Source organism: Clinocottus analis, unplaced genomic scaffold (genome assembly GCF_023055335.1).
Source record: "Clinocottus analis isolate CAN_PGR_092001 unplaced genomic scaffold, fCliAna1.0.p SCAF_10, whole genome shotgun sequence".
Classification (NCBI taxonomy): domain Eukaryota; kingdom Metazoa; phylum Chordata; class Actinopteri; order Perciformes; family Cottidae; genus Clinocottus; species Clinocottus analis.
Genome location: NW_027175821.1, coordinates 4,121,496 through 4,141,098, shown reverse-complemented (window position 1 = coordinate 4,141,098; position 19,603 = coordinate 4,121,496). Strand labels below are relative to the sequence as shown.

The following is a 19,603-nucleotide window of genomic DNA, read 5'->3' as shown; positions in this document are numbered from 1 at the left end:
CCCATTGTCTGCACAAAAAAAGCCCCGCAGTTCGATAGCAACACCTGCAACACGTGCACCGGTTTGCAGGTGTTTCCTGGTTTTAATTGTGGGCGTGGCCATTGCACGTTACAAAAACAATGCAAATAATAAAAAAAACAAACGCTGTGATTTTTGAAGGTTTTTTTTGTTTTGTTTTTTTGTGGCGTATGGAGCAGCTCGGGCCTCGCTCTCATTTTCGTCTTCCAGCGGCAGCAGCAGCCTCGTTACGCGGGCTCTGTGGGCCCCCTGCAGGCGTCTGGCGCAGGCGACGCGAGGCTCCTCTGGAAATGAATTTAGGAAAAGCCGACTGACTGACTGAACTAACAACAACAACACACACACATACATTTAAAAAAAAAAAAAAAATCTGTCGGTGAGGAGTGGGCGCCATATTGGACTCTCTAACACGGAGAGAATTTATGGTGAATTCTCCCGGCTTTTTACGGACGAGCCAGCGGGGATGAATGGCTTTACACTGGGGGTGGAGAGAGGGAGGGAGGGGGGGGCACGTCACTGGGGCCCCGTAGCACGGCGCGTGCGGCCTCTTTTTCTTCTTCTTCTTCTTCCTCGTACGAGAGAGAGAAGGGGGGGCAACATGTCCTCCAGCGCAACAGACCTTCTTGTCCCCCCTTCCTTGTCCTCCCACCACCTCCGCCTCCCCCCACCCCTTCGCTCTCGCGGGCGTCCTCCCCGTCTCTCCCCGCAGAAGGGAAGGAGCCATTCCGCGCAGATCCTCAGGACGTCGCCGGCTCCAAAAAAAAAAAAAAAAAAAAAAAAAAAATCCCAAGTGTTCTGCAGCCCCCGAATGGCGTCACCTGATTGGCCGGGAGCCTATCAATCATGCCTTTAGCCGCACCCCTCCCCCCATTCAACCACTCGCCTCTCTGTTCCAGTGTGTTTACTACACTGCCGAGCATAAGGGAGACGCTCGTCTTCACATGCACTGAAACCCACTGAGGAAAAAAACAGTTTTTTAGTTGTATTTGTCAGAACACCTCCGCGAGCTCAACATGCCCAAGAGAAAGGTACGTAAGCCCGAAGGGTCCAAATAGTTTGACGGCGGGTATCGGCGTTATATGCATTGCAAAACGATTGTGAAGACATCCCTGCGAGACATTACTTAATTATAACGTGATGTATAACCGTTATATGTCGCTGGTAATTTTTGCCTTATTTTCTAGATATAATGTACATTTTTTTTGCGCGAAAAACAATATTTTCCCGCGCGGCCACGGCCTTTAAATCGCGTTTTCTTGCACGAGCCGCTGTCCTTTTTTGGGGGGGGAGTCAGAAGTCTCTCTCGGTCTCCATGCAGTTAAAGCACAAGCAAGCAGCCATGCTTTGCAGCTCTTGTCCACCTTCGTCGCCGACCTACCGAGAAACAAGCGCTCCGAGTATCGCGATTTCGACACCAAACCGGCGAAAAGTGGCCCCAAAAAATGCTCCAGTGCCCCTACTTTGCGTTTTGGCCGCGAAAACGCGCACTCGCCGTCGCGTTTCGATAAAATTGTATATTTTCCCTCTTTGTTCGTAGTCCCGGACGGCTGCGGTGACGCGGCTCTGCCGCCCGGTGGCGCGCGGGAGCCGAGCGGGCTGCAGGTCCCTCCCCCTTTCTCACAGGCTCCCGCGCCAGCGTTCAAATCTGAGCTTCATGCATTGAATGAGAGAAAGAGATGAGACAGAGAGAGAGGGGAGGGAGTGAAACGAGAGGGGGGAAACGGGGGCCCTGGCCCTCAAAACATGAACCCAGAGGCCCGCACGTCTCCGCCCTCGCAGCCCGCGGCCCTGCGGGGCTCTGAGCCTTTAAAATCACCTGTATGTGACACAAAAAATAGTTGGGCCGCGAGAGCAAAAAGTTTTCCCGGCGGGTCGACAATTGTTCCTAATATGCGCCTGAAGCATTTAACAACAGTTTCTCGTCGCTTTAAACAGCATTTTAGACTCTTTGTGGTGGTATTTTGCTCCAAAGACACATTTTGACTAGTTGTGTTTGTGTTTTTCAGACAGCAGTAACAGATGGAGGAGATCGGGAGGAGGTAAGAGGGGCGCACGTTAAGAAACACCACGTACATGTGATTAAATGTGAATTGTCATGAGTATGTGGGGGGTATTATCAACAAAATGGGCAGGAAAATGAATAAATGTTGTTGTTTCCTGTGTGTGGCCCAAATGAAAGTAAAAGCCCCGTGATGACGCTCTCTGTTCCCTTTCAGCCCCAGAGGAGATCAGCTCGGTTATCATCGGTAAGAAGACACGCACAGAAAGTTATTTACATCCACACGTTGAGAGAAAACAAACAACAACATGGAAATCGTGGCAGAACGCTTAAAAGTAGTCGCACACATGTAATACAAATTAAATAAAGCAATATTTTACCTTTTTTTAGAGATGGAAAGGTGTAGAAACAGGTTTTTGATTTCTGAAATACTTCAATTTGATTCCTCGCAATACAATACTGCAAAACATGTTGTTTTTACATTATTATGGTCAATAATTAGTTAAGAATATTCAAGTCTTGACTTGCATTGTAATAAAGTCGTCAGCAGGACCGAAAATATAATATTATGTCTTATTATTTCAAATGTTCATGGCTGGTACGATACATATGAGATACCAATAGTTTGCATAATGGTGTACTTCAGACTTATTACCTATTTTAGTATGTTAATATTGTATAATATCTTTAATTAACCCAGTTAGAGGTGGAAATATGTGTTATAAACACTCAGACAATGTCTGTGAAAGCGGTTTCCTTGCTGGGGTTATTTAGCGTTCGATTAGCCGAACTCTTCTAGGTCACGCAGCAGTCCGGGCGTAGCTGTGTCTCAATCTCTTCTCCACCCTTTTTCCTCTCCCCTCGCCACAGAGACCGAACCCACCCAAGCCGGAACCAAAGGCCAAGAAGGCAGTAAAGGTAAGCGACGTAACCCAGAGCCGACGGCGTCAGAGCGCGTGGCGTCCGGTCTGCTAACGGCTTCGTCTTCTGGTCGTGTCCCCTTTGCAGAAAGAAAAGGCCGTGAACGACAAGAAGGAGGACAAGAAGACCAAGAAGGCGAAGGAGAACGCAGAGGCCGAGGCCAACGAGGAAAACCACTCTGAGAACGGAGAGGCCAAGACCAACGAGGTGAGCGGACTCCACCCGCCGGTTGTTTCAGAGGGCGACGACTTTCGAGCCGATCAAAGTTTTTGACCTTGACCCCTTCTTCTTGCTCTCGTCCCCGCAGGTGGAGGCGGCCCCCGAGGAGGCCAAGGAGGAGGCCAAGTCCGAGTAGCACCACTGCCCACGCTTCCTCCTCCTCCTACAACCCTCCACCACCACCACCACCCTCCTCCTCTTCCCCCCTGAGCCCCCAGCCAACCAGCCAGCCCCCCCCCCCCTCCAAGTCTCTCACATGGTTTCCCTCCAAGGCGTATTGTTAACAGAGGAATATTTTTATCAATGATTTTATAAGTATCCGTACAGATTTTTAGCACAAAAAGCAAAGCTGATTATGCAGTGGTCATATCAAGTGTCTGCAAGCAAGATGAACACACTAAAATCTTTTTTAAATGGCATTTCATGATTGTTGAAGGCTTGTTTGGTGTAGAAAAGTGCGTCTCCTCCTCCCCCTTCTCCCTCGCCGGATTGGCTATGTCGTGAGTTGTGTACTCCTGTGTTTTTCCTCCTCGCTCCCCTCCCTCCCATCTTCCCCACCTCTCCTCTCCCTTCTTCTTCTTCCTCCTCCACAGATTAGACCTTCCTCGCCCGCCCTACAATTCAGCCTTTATCCATGTTATATTAACGGTTCAGCCATGTTTAATGTGGGTGCTTATTTTAGACCTCTAAATGTGCAGTGAGTTCCCTTTTATTTTTTTTTGCTTCTGTCTCTTTTTTTGTTTTGTTTTTTAAGTTAGTTTCTCGTCTCTCTCTCTTTCTCTCTTTTACTTGCTCTTTCTCTCTCTTTTACTCGCTCTCTCTCTCTCTCTCCATTGAATTTGTGTTTAAAAAAAAAAAAAAAAAAAAAGCGTGTTGTCCATAAGAAAGAGGAAGACGAACATGTGAAACATTCCGGGAACAGCGATTGCCTCCGACCCGTCTTCTAGACGACCCTGCGAAGTGTGTGTGTGTGGAAAAAAAACAAAAAAAACAGCTCCCGCTCCATCCACGCTGTCACGTCAGCTTTTCTAAACACTGGTTTTTTTAAACAATCGAATTTGGAAACCCTCACTGACTAAAAAAAAAACAATTGCAGGTGTCTGGTCCCTCTCTTATGTTCTGAAATTCTCTTAATAAAAACAAGTCCTGGGAATTTTCCTCGATATCATGTGTCCTGAGTTTGTTTCTTTGAGAGAGAGATGGAAGCTGTGAGTCTCCACTTTAACACCACAGTGATTGAAACGTTTTAAATACAAAAAAAAGTGTGATTTGCAATCATGCATTGACAGCTGATGTCCTCTTTAGTAACGGTTCTTTAACTGCAGTGTTAAACGCATCACCTGGTGATGAACCTGCACTCAACCTCCCTCTAATGCGTCCTCCATTATAAATCACACGTGAGAGCTCTTCTGTGTTTCATCTGCATGCAGAGTGATGTGAACGCGGAGCTTTTAATGCATTTTTTTACCACGCGCAAAGGCAGGAAAGCGAGATTCAGACAGCCGCTGTGACCTCGGGGCTAAATCAAACATGCCACCGGAGAACAACATCTAACCTTTCCTCTCAGGCTGCGGCAGGCAGGCGGGCCGCGGCGTCGTTGGTTCCTCCTAAACCCTAACTGCAGCCGGCTGCTTGATGGCAGAGGAATCGAACCATCGGGATGGAGCCCACAGATGCTCAGGAAGGTCAAGGCCGGGCAGACAAAAGCTGAATTATTTACTGGAGCATTTTTCACCCCATGAACACTGAGCTCAAACTTTCTTTCCATGGAAATTGGGACACTCCTTGAAGACTCTGATAAGAAGTGTGTGTGTGTGTGCGTGTGTGTGTCTCTTACTGGGAGACATTTGCTCCTCCATTCTCCCTCCTCTAAAGAGTGATTCACCCTTTCTTCTGGCTCAGTGAAGTAAAGGACTCCACAAAGGGCTGAAGGCCCCAGATGAAGCCTGCACCCTTTCCTCTTCTTCTGCAGCCTTCAGAGGACAGAAGGGAAGCTGCAGTCGAGAGGCTTTCTACCCACTGAAGGAGCAGACGGCGTCTTCGTTCCCCCTTCAGGCATCCGACGCTCCGATTTAACTCTGCGTGAACTCCAGCACGAGCGCCGTGACACACATTCACCTCAACCCTCACACAAAGTAGCACGCATATGTTCGGCAGCACAAACACATAAAAGACACAAGGCGGTGTGCATCGGTTCGTGTTCGCGGTGTCTGACAGCAGCAGCAGGAACGAGTAGAAATCCATGTAGTGCATGAAGCAAACACAGGAGGAAAGGGGTCTACTTTGTGTCTCTGTGTGTGTGTCTGCACTTTGCAGCATTGGTGTGTGTAGATGTGAATGTTTTCTGAGGCCCAAACCTCACATGATGTGCTTTAAAATATGCAGGTTTACACTTTTTTTGTAATCACATTGTGCTTAACTATTTTCAAATCCATCTATTAGACAGAAATAGCAAATAACACGTGATTCTGGCTGCAGCAGGCCTTTCTGGTTGATTATGACGAGCGCCGGTGCGCGCTCTTTCACCCATAAATCACTTCAGGCTTTCTCCGCAGATCACGGCGCTGTGTTTGGGTTTCTTCCGCTCTTCCGCGCGGCAGTCTGCAGCGCCTCTGACCTGCATTGTCATGGCCGAGCGACGGGCTCCATTTTGTCGATATTTTTTTGTTGTTGTGTGTGTGTGCGGAGCGCTGTGGCGCCGCGCCGCCGCTAGATGGCGGCATTGCATCACGTTGGCGCCTGTAAACAAACACAGAGGCGCGTCGGTCCCGTTGAGCTTTGATTCATCTTACTTTTTCTTTTTCTTTTTTTTACAAGCAGACACATTAAAAGTGTTTTATCACCTCCCCCTGGGCCCACTTTACATGGGATCAATGAATAATAGGAGACAGATCACAGGCTTCATCATGAAAAGGCTCTTCAAATCCCTGCAGGCCTTTAAAATGAAAATATATATATACATGTTAAATGAGTATTTCTTTCATAAGTCCCGTCAGACTTTCTTTTAATCCTCTGTCAGCATCATCTGTTTGATTTAACCTGTACTCAGCCAGACGGTTAGGGCTGGGTGACGCGAGGAGGGGGAGGGAGGGGGGCAAAGGAAATATATTATTGATCAGACAGAAAGTTTCTTTCTTCTTTCATCCGCGCTTGCTCTTGTGCTGCTCTTGTCCTCCTCCTCTCTTCCGCGACTCCATTGATCCGTCCATTCATCCTGTCTGCTGTGATCAGGCATCTGACTCGTTACTACAGGCCTTTGATGCCGAGATGCAGACAGACGTACCCCCCCCCCCCACTCCCGAGGCTTTCTGACACCCACGAGCTAATTACTCTAATATTGTTTTATCTCTCTTGCACGCTTGTGTCTGAACTGAGTGTCTGGACGCGTAACTGTCTCTCTGACCATCTGCCTGCGCCTCATCCTCTCTCTCTCTCTCTCTCTCTCTCTCTCTCTCTCTCTCTCTCTCTCTCTCTCTCTCTCTCTCTCTCTCTCTCTAGCAATCGCAATGGGAGTTATGCCCCCAAAGCGTTGCGCAACGCCCCCAGAGTGTGCACGCGCATTCTGTCCTGCATGTCTAACTCCCCGACAGGGTTATGATATACGGACTAAAATTAGCCCATCTTTCCTTTTTTTAAACACGCGCGTATCCTACTCTGTCATCCCACGCATCGCTCTGTCTCCTCCCCGCATCCTCTCATCCATTCATATCCCACATCTCTCCAGTCAGGGTCTGGCACGCAGGGTGGGGGTAGAGAGGGGGGGAGAAGGGGGGTGAATGAGTGTGTGTGGGCGACAGTGCGTGTCGGTTTTTGCACACCCTCCCGTGTGTGTGTCGTGTAGTACGAAGACGTGTTTGTGTGTATGTGTGTGTGCGTAAAAGGTGAGGATGACCTTTACACGGGGATTTGATTTAGATGATGTCCTGTCGTCACCAGGGATACCGGCTGTGTGGATGTGGACTCGCGTTTGTTTTGTTTTTTTGTGTGTGTGTGGAAAGAGCGTCACACTTTGCCACATGCACACGCATGTGCACGGACACAATGTCGACAACAGGTACACGTTTTTACGTGTTTGTGCAGAGAGAGTCAAAAAGTCCCCCCCCCTCCCCTCTTCCCACAGACCGGACCTCAGTGATGCTTGAAAATGAACAGATGTTCAGTGGCAAGGTTCTCGCATCCGCCACTCGGAGAGGATGTTGTTTGTCTGGCTGTCTGAAACTGTTTGTGTTGTTCGACTTGTTTATCTGCGAGGCTGGCTGCGCCCTACGGGGGTGGGATGTGCGAGAGCGACTGAATGGGAAGAGGCAGGGTGAGAGAGGGGGGAGAGGAGGAGAAAGTACCGGGAGGAGAGGAGGGAAGAGAGAGGGAGGGAGGGAGGAGGGAGGGAGGGAGGGAGGGCGCAGGCAGGGGAGAAGAGCTCTGGATGCAGATGGGGATCTATTCTCTCCCCGCACGCAGAAAAGATGGAAATGAGTGGGCGTCTGTGACGTCAATCAGTGCACACACACACGCGCAAGCACACACATACACACACACACACACACACACACACACACACACACACACACACACACACACACACACACACACACACACACACACACACACACAAACACATTCCCTACCTCCTCCAATCCCATGCTAATACATGCTTCACTGAAAACAGCAGTGCCACACAGATCAGGCATGAACATCAGCCCACAACACACACACACACACACACACACACACACACACACACGGAGCATCGGCACACATGTACACAGACACGCAGATATGAGTTTCATCTCTGACCCAGCTGATGATGTCAGGCTCTGGTTTCTGTCATTGTAACAACAACAAGAACAAAAATCAATATCTGAGGAATGAACGAGCGACCAGAGAACGACGATCTTAAAAGTATTAAAAAAGGTAAAAGCATGAAGCATCATTCATAAAGTTAAAGGCCCGAGAGTGCGTGCACAACCCCCATTAAGTGGATGATTCATTTATGTATTAATTTATTTCATTTAATCTTTATTCATTCAGAGTATGGTTTTAAATCTCTCTAACAAGGCGATGTACTACTCAGATAGTTAGTGTTAAAATAAGAAGTTTAAGCCTAAAAAACATGCTTAATCAGACAAACAAGTAACTGATCAGAAAAACTGCAATCTAGTATTGTTCTGCATTCACTATATATGTACATTTGTGTACTTTCTGTCTGTCTGGTTGATCTCTTGTTGTGTAAACTTGTTTCACGTGGACAGCAGTATAATCCATTATGCAGCGCTTAGTCTGCAGACTTAACAAAGTCTCAGTGACCCACAGGTCCGATCCCTCAAGGTCTAGCCATCCGGGCTCGGTGTGCAAAGAGTCTTTGGCGAGTTTGTCTTTACCTGTTGAGCCCTACAGGCCCTTTTATATCATGTCACAAGGTACAAATCAAGAAAAAACACAGTATAAACCCCTGAAAAGACACGTTGGACATCAAATTAAACATAAAAGTCAGGGCTACAATAATATATAATCCCCATGTACAACCTCTCAACACAACTCAAACAATAAATAGGATTGGAGGTTAGGGTGAGGGCTTAAAGGACTATACAAAAAGCACACACCCATGTCCCTCGAGTCGTGACGACACACACTTCTGTCAAGAGGATTGAAAAATATATATATATATATTTTTGAAACTCATCCACCCATGCCTTCTAAATGTTGCTGTTAAGGATGATGAAGCAAGATAAAGCAAGAGTGCATCAGTGTGTGTGTGTGTGTGTGTGTGTGTGTGTGTGTGTGTGTGTGTGTGTGTGTGTGTGTGTGTGTGTGTGTGTGTCTAATTCTGATCAGGGGGATTGGGGGTGTGTGAGTAACGGTGGGTGGCATTAGAAGCAAAGATGCAACAGCCAAATGCTTTTCCTGGCGGTTTCTCATCCAGGTTTTTATCCCCTTGTACCCTCAGCTGGAAGAGGACTGAGTCATAGCAGTCAAGGAAGCAGGTGGGTGGGATGCACACAGGGAGGGGAGGTGGAGGACGTGGGTGGTGCGGGTTAAGGAGGGTGAAGAGGAGGTTGTAGTGAAAGAGAAGAAGAAGGCGAGATGAACGGTGAATACTACGGCTGCATTATATTACCTGCACGCTCCCTCGGTCGCAGAGAGATAAATCCCGTCTGCACAGGAGCGGAAACACTCGCGAATGATTGTGGTTTTTATTTTATTATGAGTGCTTTATTAGAGCCGGTGTCTATCGTGGCATTCAATAATTTACTGTCTTGTATGAGACTTAAAAAGCAGAACTAGTAATGGACAGCGAGTTGTAAGGAGGGAATTCATGTTACTTTTAGAAAGACGTTCGTCTCTAAACTTGATGATTTGTTTCCATCTGAACTGCAAAGGCTGCATGCTTCTCTCCTTTTATCATTTTTTTTTGGTGGGTGGGGGCAGATGTGTGGGTGATGTTCTCTTTTTTCCGTCGAGGGCCATTAGCAAAATGGGTGTGCATGTGCTGGTACATGTGTGCTCTCTCTCTCTCGCTCTCTCTCTCTCTAGCATCACTGCTGCCGTCACTGCAGCCACCTCACAGTGACTCCCCTGTGACTGAAGGCCTGACAACCTCCCACGCTCTCCCCATAAACTCCCCCCTGCTCCTCTCTCTCCTCCCTCGCTTTATCCATAACCTCCCCGCCTCGATCTCTGTGTCCGTTGCTTCATGTCTCCCCCTCAACTCCACATCCATCTCTCTCCCTCTCCACTATCTTTTCATTTCACCCACCTATATTTTCTCTCGCGCTCTCTCTCGCTGTGTTTTCTTTCTTTTTTATCTCTCACCCCCTCATTTCGGTGTGTGGGTCTTCCCTGTCCTCCGTCATGCTCTCCGCCCACCGTGCTTGCCCGTCTCTGTCTCTATGGAAACCCCCCACCCACCCGCCACCACCACCACCACCACCACCACCACCCGAGTGGACAAGCGCGTCTCGGAGGCCTGCGAGACGCTGATACGAACCCCATTAGATCACACGCTCTCCTCCTCTTCCCCCTCGCTTCCAAGCAAGTAAATAGATGATGTGTGACTGTGCCAAGTATACCTGCCATCAAACGAGTCCGAGCCCCCCCCCCCCATCAACACACACACACCTTGTCTGTGGAAAGAGACACCCCCGGGCCCCCTGGTGCCCGTGACTTATCAGTGGCGGTGAAGTGGGAGGAAAAGATGGAGGCAATGTGGGAGTAAGGAGGGAGCCCTATTGTTTCATTATACAAGGCCTCTTCAATTACACGGCGGAGAAGGGGACACCTGATGCCGCCTCTGCACATATTCCCATCTGAAGCGCACACACACACATTCACCCCCCCCCCCCACCCACCCGTCGAGCGTCCCAGTCTCACACCTCGCACCCAATACTCCCTCTCACATTTACACGTTGTTGAGGCTGCCGTGTTGCGTAGCCCCGTGCGTCATTCGGCTTCAAAACGCATCTGAAGGACAGTTGATTCGCGATAAGAGGCCTGGCGCAGACATCATTTCACAGCTTCGGGTGGCTCTCCTGGGCACCGGCGTGCATTTTGACGGTCACGCATAAGTGGATCATCGCAGAGCTCAATCATAGGGAGGATACGTAAGCATGAAGCACACACACACGTAGAAAGAAGTGTCTTTTTGCCTTTAATATCTCTTTCGAAAGAATTCAATTTCTGAAGGTTTTGTTGAGTTTCCCCTTTATTTTATCAAAACGTACATGAATAAACTACAACGGAGGACTACATTAAATAACACATCAAAACGGGCAGCAATAACAGGGGTCAACAGCTGAACACACACACACACACACACACACACACACACACCCGACCCAGCCCCAAGGCCCACCCCATGGACACCCCAATGCAGTGAGATAAAGACATGCCAGTGACTGAATGTCTCACATCGAGGCACTTGATTTCCCTACCGAACCATCTTTGGTCAGAGTTGCTGTCGCGCGGCTTTGAACTTGATTCAAACAAGGTCTGAGGAGGATTTTTTTGAACTTCTTCAATGCAGTCCCTTTCGTTTTTTAAATAGGTATAGAGAGAGCTGCGTCTGCCATGTTTGGAGACGACCCCCAAAGATGGTTGTAACCTGACCACCTCCGCAGAGTTTAAACGTTAGCATTAAATAAACCAACACTGGATGGTACAGTACGTCACATGATTACAGAGAGGACTCCACAAAAGGGGAAAAGGAATCAAGCACGACATCTGAACACAATTTACCTGAAAACAATGCAGTGTATCCGCACACGGTTTACTGTGATCAATACGCTGTACAGTCTGCAGGCTACACAGTCTAATGCAAAGGCATTATCGTTGTTTTTCTAACCAGTCTGTTTAGTATTATCTTGGAAAGTCTTGCAAAAATAGATCGATTCTTATTAAATTAAAAGCCTTCGCTTTGATTTCAGGACGTGATCTATATATGTAGCTCATGCATTGTCTAACTTTGTGTTGGTTTTGTGTGTGCTGAGTGTGTTTTCTGATAAAAGCACTGTACACATTGGTCGGCTTGTCCCTCAGTATTTCTTTTTTTTTTTTTTTATCAGAATACACTCTTTAGTAAAGGATTAACAAAGTTACATTGAACTGTTTAAGAAGCATAGTAGTCACACAGTATTTGGCAGTGAGAGAACAGTCCTAATTTAACCATGCACAATATCAACCACAGGCAAGGGCCACATTCAGAACAAACCCATTGAGAACAACACAGTAAGAACATGAAAAGTGTACAAGAATTCAAGAACCTGGAAGTGTGACTTTTGTGTGTTGGGTGTGTGTGTGTCCGTGTGTGTGTGTGTGAGTGAATGTCAACAGCACAGCTGGTTTCCCATGGAGACCAAAGGGCTATGACTCATGCAGTGCATAAAGCATTTTCTGGAATTTTAACATAATCGGAAGAATTATTATTTTCCCACAAAGCCCAGATAATTACATATAATCATATTAGAACCTTACAGAGCACTCTGGGAGTTTACTGTAAAAACCCACTCAATCCCCACCCCCACAGGTCTATTATAGACCAAACAGTTTATCCCTGGATTATATTTCCATTCGCCACCTCTTTCCTTGTGAAAAGCACCTTCCCTTATGCTTCTTCGACTGTGTGTTTGGCGTGATTCACGGGCGTGTTGCTGTGTTCTAGACCAGTCCGGTCTGTGTGTGCAGGTGTAAGGGGTACGGCTGGTACAGCAGAGTGGATCCCCCTTGGGGGATGTAGTAGCTGCAGTAGCTGGGTTCGGCTAAGTAGGGGGCGTTGTGATCCGCCAGGTACGACGCGGGCTGGTAGAAGCACGTCACGTGGTCTGTGTTGGGGATAATGTTCTGCTCTCCGAGGACCTTGAGCGCCAGCACCGTGATCATGTTCAGGGTCTGCCGCCGCTCGTGTCCCATCAGACACACGGTGCTGTCGTCCACCACGCGGCGCAGCGTCATCAGGTACTGGTACTTGCTTCTCTCCTCGCCGATGAAGTGGTTCTTCAAGTAGGACAGGATCTTCCTCTGCTGCTCCTGCACGTCGGAGAAATCGATGAAAAAGCGCGAGCACATGTAGCGCTCCAGTGTCTTTATCTGAGTCTCGCTGGCCGGCCGGTAGTCCCTGACCAACAGGTTGCTGTATTTCAGCAAGCCGCCGCCTCGGATCTCCTCGGGGTTCCTGGTGGCGATGAGGCGGTAGCGCAGGTGGTCCATGGCGGCCTCGAAGTCGCCGTACATGCTCTCCGCCAGGACCTCGACAGCAGGGACCGAGCCAGAAGCCTGCGAGGCGATGCTCTGTTCGGGCATGACCGCGGTCACCTGAGGGGCCTCTCTGCTCTCGGGCACGGAGCCGGACGCCTCGGCGGCTTTTGGAGGTGTGGGTCCCCCCGGGCCTTCCTTGGGCGGCGAGTGAGGCGCCGCATGCGTGTCGGAGCTCGGGATCGCGATCGGAAACGAGACGGGCTGCGGCGACGAGATGCGATCTCGCTCCTTTTCGTCCTCCGACTTCAGGTGAGGAGTTCCTGGCCGAGGGGAGGACTCTTTAATCTGCTCGCCGCCGCCTGCGTTCACTATCAAAGGCTCCGTGTCCGGAGATACCTGAGGTACGAGGTCCTCCGACTCCACCGGCGGAGTGAGGCAGAGGAGGGGAGGGCTGAGGCACGGGGAAGGCGGGGTAAGACAGAGCGGAGGAGGGCTGAGGCTGAGCATAGGAGGGGTGAGGTAAGAAGGTGAGCTGAGGCAGGAGGAGGTCGGGCTGAAACTCAGGGGCGGGGGGCTAACGCTGGTGTTCAGCAGTGGGGACGAGAGGCAGTGAGAGGGAGGGGTGAGACATGGGGGAGGGCTGAGGCAGGGAGGGGAGAGGCTCAGCACAGGAGGTGTGAGACAGGACACAGGGGTGCTCGCACAGTGGGGCGAGGAGGGGGAACTCAGCGTGGTCTCTTGCGGGTTCAAGTCCGCCGTTTTGCTAGCTGGTTCCCCGCTCCCTTCTTCGTCGCTGAGCTCAACTTCTGAGGTTTGTGCAGGTGCCGGGGGGTTTGAGCCGGACGCGGCGGCGTCCGCCGAGTCAAGAGGCTCCGATTGTTCGGCTGCGGGGTCGGTTTCACCGGGGGAAGCCCGGCTTCGCTCGTCTCGAGCCACATGCGTAGACGCCGTCTCTTCTGAGCTCTGGAGACTCGTCTCGCACCAGCTCTCCGTGATGAGCTGAGGGGACGAGGGCTCTCGAGACAGACCAGAGACAGGGGCTGGATCGGGGGCCGAGGTAAGGTCGAGGTTACGGGACGGGGTGGGTTCAGACCCGGGGTTTGTGTTACTGGCGATACTGGTTGTCGGGGTGGTTGCAGGGTCTGAACTCGGAGCGGTTGTTGGCTTTGGGTTCACGTCCATCTCCGGCTCGGGGCTTGGATCGAGGCTGGTTTCGCTTTCGGAGACTGGGCTGGGAGTGGGGCTCACCTTCCTACACATCCTCCGAGGGGGCTTGGGAGAGGCGTGTTTGAGCACCACCATGTGAGAGAGTCTCTCTGAGGCCTTACAAGAGGGAGAGGAGGAGGAGGTATTTTTGTCAGAAACAAGGCCGGGCGGTGCAGGTAAAATATCCTGAGTATCTGGAGGGCTGACGGCATCGAGTGCGTTCGGGGTTTCATCTGCGCGTAATGCGCCGGGAGTCTCCGGTGCGTCTTGTGCGCCGGCGGGCTCCGTGTTGTGAAGTGTAAGCGACATGGAAGAGGCGGCGCAGCGACAATGGATACCCTGTGCGTCTTCTGCGTTTTTTGCTTCTGATGCTAAAATCTCCTCTGTCATCTCACTTCTTCCCGTCTCAGTTGCTCTGTCTGCTCGCTCGGCGACGTCTGTTTCTACTTTCCTTTCATCCGCCGACTGCGTCTCCGTCTCCGCGTGTGAAGATGTGCTGGAGTCTGCAGCCGTCACACGTTGCGTTTCATCTTCCTCGTCGGCCCTCTGATCCTCGCTGCTGGAGGAGTCTGCACTGTGACATTCTTCTGGCAGGTTCAGAGACTCCGTCTGGGTTTCGTTTGAGCTTTCTGGCGGGTCGGACTGCTCCGTCTGCTCCGTGAGTACTTTCTGTTCATCGGGGGGTTTTGTGTGGTCGGATCGTTCTTCCTTGACAGAGAGCGGCTTGTGATCTGAACGTGCCGCCTGTTGGTCGTCGCCGGGCTGGGTTTGCTCTGACTCTTCTACGTTTGTCGAGCGTTCGGCCTCGTCCGAGATCTCGTGTCTGAGCTCGATCTGACTCGCTGGCTCGGCGTTCTCGGAGGTTTGTGTCTCTTCTGACAAAAGGTTCGGAGAGAAGTCTGTCTCACTGAAGGTTTCTTTGTGTTCTGACGCTTCTTTCGGCTCCACAGGTGTTTTCACTTGGCTGTCTTTTTCAACTTCGGAGTGTTTTTCCTGGTTCGAATGTTCAGTTTCTTGTGTCTGGGACTCCTTTTCGGGCAACTCGTCTCTCTGTTGTGTCTGGCTGATGTGTGCCCCCTCTTTGTTGGACATGTCTCTAGCAGAGGGCTTCTCTGTTTCTGGAGCGGTGGCCCGTTTGAGCAGAGAGGGAGAGTCTTTATTCTGAGTCTCTGCAGGCTGGCCCTTGAGATCGACGGTGCCGTGTTTATGCTGGGACTCCTGCTGCATGTAGGACTCGAGGAGACGGTCCAGAATGATCTGGAAGGAGTCGACGCTGAACTCAAACTGCCGCCTCAGCGTGCTCACGAATTTGAGCTCGAGGTTTTTGCCGCTGTTGTTTGAGAGGGAGATGAGGCTCCAGCGGTCGTGCTCGTTGAAGACCTTCACCATCTTCTGGACGTAGGCCTCCTTCATCGTGGCGCTGCTGATCCGCTCCCTGTTGACCCCAGCGGGCAGGCAGTCCAGCAAGCAGCCTAGCACTGACTCCTTGATCACCTGGGAGGAGGAAAAGGTCAACAACATGACAGCTACAACTAATGACTGCAATTTCTCCTCGTATCGTTTGACTGTTTCTGTATAACGCAGTTACAACACATTGAAGCCATTACAACTGATTCATCCTCATGGTATAATGTTCTGCAATTTAAATTTTAAATAGGATTGCTTTAACATTATCATAAAAAAGCAAGAACAAAAAAAACACCCTAGAGGTATAGACCCTGCCGCGCTCAACAGCAGACTGACTGCTGGTTGATGCCGGGGATTGAACTGAATTGCTCTCCTCTTATTACATTACATACTCTTATTACTGCTTCATTTGTGCTCAGCAGTACAGTGAACATACCTGGAACTCCTCCTGACTGGGCAACTCCACCCCAAAGATGATGTCCAGGTCCTTGTAGCTCGTGCCGTTGTCTCGCACGAGGACGTGGCTGGCCGTGGAGCCGTTCAGACGGACGTCTCTCACGGCGATGCCCTGCTGCAGCAGCCGGGCCCGCACGGCGATGATGATGTCTCGCGGACGCAGCTCCAACGTGGGGAAGTTCCCGCGGCCGTGGATCGGGACCGCCTCTGATAGGACCTGGTGGAGGACCTCCACCTGCTCAGCGTTCAGACTGTGAAACCGCTGATTGGATTTGGTTTCAGACATGCTGCTGCCCTGGAGGGAAGGAGGGAGGGAAGGAGGGACAACAATGAGAGTTTATTACAACTCCCATAAAGACTGGGCGATATGTTGATCTCTCTTTCTCTCTCCTCTCTCTCTGTCTGTCTCTCTCACACACACATTTAGCACTCTCTCACACTCATATGCACACTCCCTGCCAGTCTGCTGTCTGCAAGTCACAGCTTGGCTGACAGCTTTTCCACAATGCTAATGTAACTGCTGTGTTGACACGCTGACACATGGAGCGAGCCGCATAGCTGTGCTGTGCACAAAGAGTCTCGCAACCAGATCACAACAAATTAAGAAAATGTGATACAGATTATAGTGTTTATATCACTGTTTATGCTCAATCGCAGTCATCTGATTTGATTCTTTTAAAAACACCCACGAAATAACTAAAAAAAAATTGAATATAAGAATATAATAACAATAATGATGTGTTTTATTACGCTAACATAATGATAATAATTAAAATAATGACATGCAAAAGGCATCGTAAATCTTTGTTTATTGATTGTTTTCACCAGAGGAGCAAGGGTTAAGCTGAATGAGTCATCACTGGCAGACTGCATTAATCACACCAACGTCACTAATTAAAGACACACATCTGTTTTTGTGCGTGTGTGCAGCACATGATTTGTATATTTGCATTACAAACAAAGAGCCTAGCACACGTTTGCGCGAGTGCACACGGGCGTTTGTATAGCACCTTTGTAAACTGTTACACAAATTGGAACAAAGTGGGATTTAATAACAGGCAATTATGTTTGTTTGGCGTTCGCATGCGTGCAATCATCCCGGCAGTTATACGCACGCAGCCTTTCTCCATCCAGACTCCATCAATCAATCTCCCACAAACTGGACATATTTTCCAATAAGCCGAACAACATTTGCCTAACCAAGTCTTCTATGATTGAGCGTGTGTTTGTGGGGCGCATGTAAAAGTGTTTCAGGGGGCGCGTGCTTGTGCACTGTGGTTCACAGCAGCCCATTATGATCTATTGTTCGCTTTAATCAATAGATGTCAGTCAGTGCTGCAGCTGAATGCTGCTGATTGCTATGATTTGTCAATGCAGGGTAAACATTAGGGTGCTAATGAGCAGTAATGGGGTGCTTTCTGGTAGCAGTTTGACAGACACCAGAGAGTTATACTCTGTAATAACCACACATATTACAAGGAGTCATTTGAAAAAAAAATGTTTTAAAAATCTTCTAATCCACGTTGCATCACAATTCGACGACTAAAGAGCGGCACTTTACTCTGTAAAGCTGCATAAAGCAACCTCTCTGTTCTAAAAAAAATAAGGAACCGAGTGTTCTTACCAGGAGGCAAAGAAGTTGAGTCTGACAACACAAAGCTCCTTCAAATCTGTTGCAAATGAGACGTCTCTCAGTGTCTCACTTTGACGAGGGGAACTAAGTTGCAAAAAAAAAAGAAGAAGAAGCAGCACATCACACGTCCAGAGCCCATGAAAGCAGTCCGAGGTGTTGACACGTGCATCGTATGAAACAATGTGATGAGGAGGCAGAGAGACACTGCGGGACTGTTTTCCAGCTATAGTCTCTCTCCCCCCCTTTTCTCTCCCTCCTCCCCCGTCGCACTCTTCTGCAAACTTGCAGCCTGAGTGACTCATCCAGGCGTATCGGCTCAGCTCGCACATAATCTATGGCCACTGAAAACCTCGGGCACACGCGGCTATACGGAGGGTCTATATGCGCTGCACCGAATCTAAACACAAACACAAACAAATGAACTCTGTAAAGTTAGATTGCTGTATGACGTCTTTAAGGGAAACAAGATAGACATGCCCCGTGCCAAGAAAACTCCAGATAAAGCCAAAATAGCCTTGTGTCTCTAACTTTTTGTTATTTATAATTATTATACAGTGATATTGTGATTTATGTCTAAAATGTATTGTATCTATGTCTCTTCCATTCACTTAAAAAGTCATGACAGTAGAAGGCAACAACTTGTGTTGCCCTACACAATGGGATTGCGATGTCTGCTGACCAGAAGTGTTTAAAATATGCATGAGGTTCTGTAAAATGTCCCTTCCAAACCTGTCCCCTGACAGTGCTATAAAAAACACACATACTAGAGGTTGTTTCCCCATAAAATAAGCGACTGGCTGTATAGTGTTGTGCCTTTCGTTTGTTTCACAGTCATCCGCTGCCTAAAAAAAATACTGTACTGGAGCAGACCCAGAGCCCTGCTGGTGTTCACTGTAATCACCTAATCACGCTCCTCACATACCAGGTGAGGGCAATTAACCGCAATTAAGTGCCTTGGCGGACTAAAGGGCAGACGCACCTGTGAGCACCAGGATTAAAAACACATAAAACACCGGCGTGGGAACTCCACACACACACACACACGCACACGCACACGCACGCACACGCACACAAAGTGAATGATGGGTTACCTGTTGCTGTGGCATTGGAGGGAGCGACCTGCTCCCGGCGTTTCGCGGCGGAACTAAACCGTGTGTTTCCACCGACGAAGCGTCAGGTTGCAAGAGTGTGTGTCCGTTGAACGTGGGTCTGCTTGTCTCCTGAACGTCCCCGCTCCGGTGAGACTCTGAGATGCTGATGCGGCTCTGTCCCCTTCTTATAAAGGCACGCGAGGCTAGAATCTGTGCGCGAGCTCATCCGGGCGCTGTCCAGAGCTCGCGTGGTGCTGAAACGAAGACTGGAACGAGTCCTCGCGCTCTTGTTTTCTCCTCCGGCCGCCCGGAGCGTAACGCAGTTTCCATAGCGACCTGCCGTCATTCAGTCATGACTGGGGGAGTGTGTGTGTGTGTGTGTGTGTGTGTGTGTGTGTGTGTGTGTACGCAACCACACTCGCATACACACACACGTACAATTATTCGGCTATGGGGGAAGTTGTGTTTATTATAACTCCACAATTTCGGAGTGCGTTAACTTTGTAGTTCAAGAACAATGGACAAGTTTCCCCTCGAATGTCACAACATGGCCGCGCTGGGAGGGGCGGTGGGGTTGAGGGCCAGGACTTTTTGTGTTTGTGTGTTGCGTATCGGGGAGACGACCACATCGTTGGAAGGGGTGGTAGGTGGTAGGGGGCTCTGTTTTTGTTGGAGCATTTGATAATTAAAAAAAAAAAAAAAAAAAGCACTTCTCATTCACTTCTTCACTCTTGCTGACGCGCACGTCACTATATCTGGCGCCGTGTCCACACAGAGTATCATCAGCACACAGTATGAGTCATCCGTGCAGCTCCCTCCCCCTGACCCAGCCGTTAATCCCCCCTCCCCCCCAGCCCCCTTTCGGCTGGCCGGTGCACGCACACACACACCGGAACCTTCTCTCTCTGGACAACCGATAATCCCTTTTCCCCCTCATGCTGCATTTTCTTCCCGTCTATTCTCCTC

General features: G+C 49.5%; 2 protein-coding genes across 3 annotated transcripts; one reads left to right on the top strand and one right to left on the bottom strand.

Annotated features, from left to right (window-relative positions):
• Positions 1 to 886: 886 nt before the first annotated feature.
• Positions 887 to 4,320, top strand: hmgn6 (high mobility group nucleosome binding domain 6). Its single transcript, XM_068595418.1, has 6 exons — positions 887 to 1,046; positions 2,025 to 2,057; positions 2,235 to 2,264; positions 2,888 to 2,935; positions 3,026 to 3,145; positions 3,246 to 4,320. The coding sequence occupies exons 1-6, from the start codon at positions 1,032 to 1,034 to the stop codon at positions 3,291 to 3,293; spliced, it is 294 nt and encodes a 97-aa protein (XP_068451519.1). The 5' UTR covers positions 887 to 1,031; the 3' UTR covers positions 3,294 to 4,320.
• Positions 4,321 to 10,821: 6,501 nt separating this feature from the next.
• LOC137797643 (cell surface glycoprotein 1) lies at positions 10,822 to 18,896 on the bottom strand. Of its 2 annotated transcripts, none has more exons than XM_068595381.1 (3): positions 18,638 to 18,896; positions 15,894 to 16,208; positions 10,822 to 15,544 (listed from the first exon to the last, which is right to left on the bottom strand). In XM_068595381.1, the coding sequence occupies exons 1-3, from the start codon at positions 18,650 to 18,652 to the stop codon at positions 12,308 to 12,310; spliced, it is 3,567 nt and encodes a 1,188-aa protein (XP_068451482.1). In that variant the 5' UTR covers positions 18,653 to 18,896; the 3' UTR covers positions 10,822 to 12,307. The 2 variants fall into 2 exon arrangements, with proteins under 2 accessions (XP_068451482.1, XP_068451483.1); XM_068595382.1 differs by lacking the exon at positions 18,638 to 18,896 and adding an exon at positions 17,538 to 17,557.
• Positions 18,897 to 19,603: the final 707 nt, after the last annotated feature.

Coding starts and splice junctions, on each gene's coding strand:
- hmgn6 (XM_068595418.1), top strand. Junction 2,265..2,887: donor GATCAGCTCGGTTATCATCG/GTAAGAAGACAC, acceptor CCCTCGCCACAG/AGACCGAACCCACCCAAGCC. Junction 3,146..3,245: donor GAGAGGCCAAGACCAACGAG/GTGAGCGGACTC, acceptor TCGTCCCCGCAG/GTGGAGGCGGCCCCCGAGGA.
- LOC137797643 (XM_068595381.1), bottom strand. Junction 15,545..15,893: donor CCAGTCAGGAGGAGTTCCAG/GTATGTTCACTG, acceptor TCCTCCTCCCAG/GTGATCAAGGAGTCAGTGCT.